Source organism: Odocoileus virginianus, chromosome 5 (genome assembly GCF_023699985.2).
Source record: "Odocoileus virginianus isolate 20LAN1187 ecotype Illinois chromosome 5, Ovbor_1.2, whole genome shotgun sequence".
Classification (NCBI taxonomy): Eukaryota; Metazoa; Chordata; class Mammalia; order Artiodactyla; family Cervidae; genus Odocoileus; species Odocoileus virginianus.
In genome coordinates this window covers 40,160,009-40,166,008 of record NC_069678.1, presented here as the reverse complement: position 1 = coordinate 40,166,008, position 6,000 = coordinate 40,160,009, and the positions used below count along the sequence as shown (strand labels likewise).

At 35.8% G+C, this 6,000-nt stretch overlaps 1 protein-coding gene across 1 annotated transcript in view; it reads left to right on the top strand.

The window, feature by feature from the left end:
• The first annotated feature begins 337 nt into the window (after positions 1–337).
• The window catches only part of LOC110127155 (calcium-activated chloride channel regulator 1), a 28,010-nt gene continuing 22,347 nt past the window's right edge, over positions 338–6,000 (top strand). Inside the window, exons 1-5 of the mRNA XM_020877251.2 lie at positions 338–539; positions 740–920; positions 2,315–2,455; positions 2,652–2,799; positions 3,572–3,680. Of these exons, the coding sequence (XP_020732910.2) occupies positions 762–920; positions 2,315–2,455; positions 2,652–2,799; positions 3,572–3,680 (557 nt within the window). The 5' untranslated portion in view covers positions 338–539; positions 740–761. The remainder of the gene's footprint in view (positions 540–739; positions 921–2,314; positions 2,456–2,651; positions 2,800–3,571; positions 3,681–6,000) is intronic.

Here is a 6,000-nt window from a genome sequence, read left to right as displayed (position 1 = left end):
TTAAAGCATTCAGTGCTATTTGAAAACTGAAATACCCAAGTAGTCATCACAGAAAGTAGGGGGAAAAACCCAATTCTCTCTTGACACATAGCTGTTTCCAACCACTGTGCTTATATGACTCCCATCATCATCAAATAGATATTTTACAGTCTTGGGTTCTGTTTACAGAAAAGTGCTCTGTGAAAGAATGAGGAACTGAAACGCAAAGCACCAGGAAATAACAGATGAAAAAGTTTTGTTTAGAAACCAAAACAAAAATGAATAAAGGAATTAGAGTAGGAGTGGCAATTCACTGCCATTCCTGCTCTAGTTCCTTTATTCATCTTTGCTTTGTTTTTTAAACATGGCTTTTTCATCTGTTATTTCCTGGTGCTTTGCGTTTCAGTTCCTCAGCTTTTCACAGACCACTTTTCTGTAAACAGATCCCAGGACTGTAAAATACCTAAAACTATTTGATGATGATAACAATGAAGACAATGAATGACCACCATGATGAGGATTATGACTAACTACATAATCTAAAAGAATTCCTCAATTCAGTGAGTATTTAACACCTTAGCTGTCTTAGAAAGTACAATAAAGGTCCAGTATAATCCCTGTTACTATGTAACAATTAAAGAATTCTTTAGAATAAGGAAGTTCATCAAGATATTTTGCAATATGTTTATGCAAGTTTGGGGCTACAGAAAAATCTCTTGTGTTATACAGATACATAAATACTCTCCTTACATTCCAATAGGTTTATTGTAACATGCGCAAAAATGGTGCTCTATCTGACAGTCATTCTGTTCCTAACTTTGCATCTCCTGCCTGGAATGAAAAGTTCAATGGTAAATTTGATTAACAATGGATATGATGGCATTGTCATTGCAATTAACCCTAGTGTGCCAGAAGATGAAAAACTCATTCAAAACATAAAGGTAAGAGAAAAGCTTATTATCCACTTATTTTTATTTTGTTAAGTATTTCAACTCATGTTGCCTAGGCAGATACACACATTCACATAGTTATAACTTTCCAAAATTCCTTTGATAATATTCATCATTTATTTAGCATGTATCTAAACTGTCAAGGTTAATATCTGCTTAGTTTAAGTATTATGTATCATATATTAATAGCTTTAGTCACTTCCTTAATGAATTATTAAAAGGCCAAACTACTAATATTTTCAACTCATCAAACTCAAAAAAAGATCTTCAAGCTACTAGAGAATAATTTTGAAACTTTATGAAGTTACTTTTATAATGTTTAAAAAACTAACCTTATTTAAAGCCCTTGAGGTTCATTATCTTATACATTTTTTCAATTTTTTCAGTTTTCATATTTGTTTAGCTCTGAAAATTTTGAAATTCTTAGGTATCTGATCATAAAGAAAATATTATATTTTTGAAGTTGACTTATTTCCTAATTTGCTTTGGGTTACTCAGTACAATATTCTATATATAGTATTCTTAATATATACTATTTTCTTTGTATCTCAATATCCCTATAAGGTGGTCAACAATGCATGCATGCATGCATTGCTCACTCATTTCAGTCATGTCTGACTTTTTGTGACCCCATGGACTGTAGCCCACCAGGCTCTTCTGTCCACAGGATTCTCCAGGCAAGAACACTGGAGTGGGTTGCCATGACCTCCTCCAGGGGATCTTCCCAACCCAGGGATCAAACCCACGTCCCTTATGTCTCCTGCACTGGCACACAGCTTATCACCAGCACCACCTGCAAAGCCCACACAATATAGATTATTAATTACCCTTGTTGTATAAATTGAGAGAAGTTAAGTGATTTGTACAGGCATACATTAATTAGAAAAACCAGAACTTGAAGCCAATGACTTAGGTATTCTTAGAAAATTACTGCTTGGTAAAACTTTGCTTTTTATGAACACATTCCATAACTAACTCAAAATAAATCTAGCAAATGGTTTTTACAATTAACAACAGCATAAAATCAACCAAACTTTAAACTCCCAACCCAGTTTTAAGCACCTCTGTCCAATTCAAGAAACAACTTGCTAACAGACTCCCAGTCTTAATTACCTTTATATCTCACCTAGCACCCTCACTCCCTGCTCCAACTCATGTTGAATGCAGACCTGGACAGGTAAAAATTAAAGAACTGATTTCTAGGCATATAAAAATGAGAGTTTACAGACTAGGTAGATATAGTAAAATGTAACCTACTTTTCAGTTAGTGTTTGCCAAAATATTTGGGGAGATGGGCTTAGATCAGCTTCTTCTTGCTTGCATGTACACATTCACATTCACTTCACTGTGAAACTGCTACTACAAGGTACTTTTAATTTTGTCAGGAAATGGTAACTGAAGCTTCTACTTACCTGTTTCATGCCACCAAACGAAGAGTTTATTTCAGGAATGTAAGCATTTTAATTCCAATGACGTGGAAGTCAAAATCTGAGTACTTAATGCCAAAACAAGAATCATATGACCAGGTAGGGTATTTTATCTAGCTCCTAAATTGTTTCTTCTTGCTGTGATTTTTAGAAATTAATGCTCATAATTTTGAGTAATTACTAATGACTACTTTAGTATTTAATTTAGTAATATAAATGTTCTAAATTTAGATGAAAAATTCCTTGTTTCTATTGCTCATGAGTTCTGTTTTGGTTTGTTTATTCTGCCTTTTAGGCAGAAGTCATAGTTGCTAATCCTTACCTAAAACATGGAGATGATCCCTATACACTTCAATATGGAAGATGTGGAGAAAAAGGACAATATATACATTTTACTCCAGACTTCTTGCTGAATAATAATTTGCCTATCTATGGGTCCCGAGGTAAGGATATCTATTTCATAATTCTGTTTTGATTTCCACTGGAAACAAATATAACACTGTGATTAATGGTATTTTTTAAATTTTTAAAGGAAAAAATAAGCATTAATTAATATTTTTGTTTGGAAAGTTACTAGTTATGTTCAACCTAACTATATTTCTTTTTGTATGTGTGTTTAATAATAAAATTAGCCATTTACTGGTACTAACTGATTTAACTTCTTTGGTCTAATGAAAGTTGTCAATTTCTAGATTTCCTTGACTCAGTTAGATTGATGATGTGGGGAAGGGAGACTTAAAATATAAGGAAACTATATTTATATACAAGTTTCTCTCAATATCCAAAAGAAGTGTTTCTATGAAACTTCTCCTAAGTCAGAATGATATACAAGAAGCAATTACCTAAGGACACATCTTGTTAACAGATATGCAAAATATGTTGAGATAAATCACAGATGCTCACAGACACATTTCAAATCTATGAGGCTTGATGCCAAGCACAGTTGCTAGGGAAGGAGCTTGGTGGTGCCACTTTTCCTGCTTTGGGTGTGTGCTGACTGTAAAACAGTTGACTGCAAAACAAATGCCTAACGCTATCTTTGCTTTTCGCCTTTTTTCATAAAAGCAAAAATCCTCTTCAAATTTCTTTCTGTTAGTGAAAACAGGTACTAAGGTGGGTCGTTCATAAAAGTGAAGTGGTGTATAATGAATTTTCAAAAAGCAGGGATACCTCTGTTGTAAACACAAATTTAAAAGCGGCAATATTCTCCCATAGGCAGAGCATTTGTCCATGAGTGGGCCCATCTCCGATGGGGAATATTTGATGAGTATAATGGGGACCAGCCATTCTATATCTCCAGAAGGAACACTATTGAAGCAACAAGGTATCATTCTATTGAATAAATCTGTTTTCAAAAGTTTTCACTTATGAATTTTTAATTTTCTATACTAGGCAAACAAAGACTATCTCTGTGATCGAGTGCTCACACAGTTAATTGCAATATTCAACCTTCCCCATTATATATCTAACAATTTCTAAGTATTACATTTTGGAAGCACGATCAATCAAAATTTGAGAATAATTTCAATATTCATGAGGTTGTATTAAAAATATGTTGTTGTCAGAGGAATGAGAAAGAAAAAAGTTGTAATCTAAACCTTAAGATACCTGAGAATAAGAGCTCAAGTTCCTACCCAATCTTTTATTCCATGTGGTTCAAAGCTTTTTAAGGTGAATCTGTTTCACTGAAATCAATTAAACTGTTAGAGCCTCATGTTAAATATATTCTATTTTTCATTTACTCTTGAGCTTAAAGAAAAGAAGTACTTTTCATAAAAATAAATGAGAAATTTGATATTTTAAAGAATAGGTAGAATTAGACAGCTCTTATTTATGAATAGGTGAGATATTTAAATTAAAACTATGAAACACATGGAATAGTTAATGAGTATTAAAGGACAACAGAAATCAGTGTAATTAAAAATGCTTTAGAATAAAAAACATACTAGAGAAAAGAGGTGTAAAAGAAAAATGCTTTGCGTTGTTCACTTTATGTCTACTAAGCTGCTAGGGTTTCACAGAGACTAGGGTTTCAACCCAGGAAACATTACTCTCTCCTCTTCTCATGCAACAACCCCTCCCAGCACCTCCTCCCCTATACAGATAATGCTTGTCAATCCTTCAAGTCTCAGTTTAAATGCTTCCCCACACTTCCTCTCCCTCTGTTTGGGGTTAGATATCCTTGAGGCTGTTCCCAAAACAGCATGCATGGGCTTCTCTCACCTGCGTGTGTGTGTGTGTGTGTGTGTGTGTGTGTGTGTGTGTGTGTCTGTGTTTGTCTGTGTGTGTGCGTGCTCACTCATTCATGTCTCTTTGTGACCCCATGGACTGCAGTCCACCATACTCCTCTGTCCATGGAATTTTCTAGGCAAGAATACTGGAGGGGGTTGCCATTTAACCCTTGAGGGTGCTTGTCTCACAGTGGGCAATAACTTTCTGTGTCATTTTATTTTCTCCACTAGACTTCAAGATCCTTGAGGACTGATTTTTTTTTAATCTCCTAGCCTTTTTACATGGCATAAAGTAAAAACTAAACAAAGAATGTATCATATAACTACTTTTTTAAAGTTAATGAAAAATAAATCAGTTTCCTTATCAGTCGTAAAGATATATAGTAAAAACAAGTATCGAAAATAACACTGAGTTCCTACTGTGAGCCAGGCACTTTGTCAGAGGCAGTGTAAGTTTAATTTTCAGGCTTACTCTAGAGCTAACCTTCTGGGAAAATATGACTAATCATTTCTTTTAATCCTTGAAATACAAATAAATGTATTTAAATGGATTAATGGAATGAAGTTTAATATTAACACAGAATGGGATAAATCCTGCAGATAAACAAGAACTGTTTAGAATCTTTTACCCATACCCTACTCCACCTCATTCTCTGCCAGGGATTTGACAATTCTCTTACTTACGAAGACCAAAAGGTTTGAACACACAAGCATTTCTATACAGGGTTTATTTTCATTTCTTCTTTCAGTCTAGCTCAATAAAACGTAAAACATAAACACAAAAACCACACATGGTTTTTTATGTATGATATATACATCTATGTATAAATGTATACATCTGTATAGCAATATGGGCTTCTCTGGTAGCTCAGCTGGTAAAGAATCTGCCTGCAATGCATGAGGCTCCGGTTCGATTCCTGCATCAGAAAGACCCCCTGGAGAATGGATAGGCTACCCACTCCAGTATTCCTGGGCTTACCTGGTGACTCAAATGCGCCTGCAATGCGGGAGACAGGGTTCAATCCCTGGGTCGGGAAGACCCCTTAGAGGAAGGCATGGCAACCCACTCCAGTAGTCTTGCCTGGAGAATCTCATGGACAGGAGAGCCTGGCGGGTTACAGGCCACAGGGAAGCAAAGAGTCGGACACGACTGAACCACTAAGCACAGCACAGCACATACAGCAATATCAGTTCAGATCATCTGTGTCCGACTCTTCGCAACCCCATGGACTGCAGCATGCCAGGCTTCCCTGTCCATCACCAACTCCCGGAGCTTACCCAAACTCATGTCCATCAAGTTGGTGATGCCATCCAACCATCTTATCCTCTGTCGCCCCCTTCTCCTCCCACCTTCAATCTTGCCCAGCATCCGGGTCTTTTCAAATGAGTCAGTTCTTCGCATCAGGTAGCCAA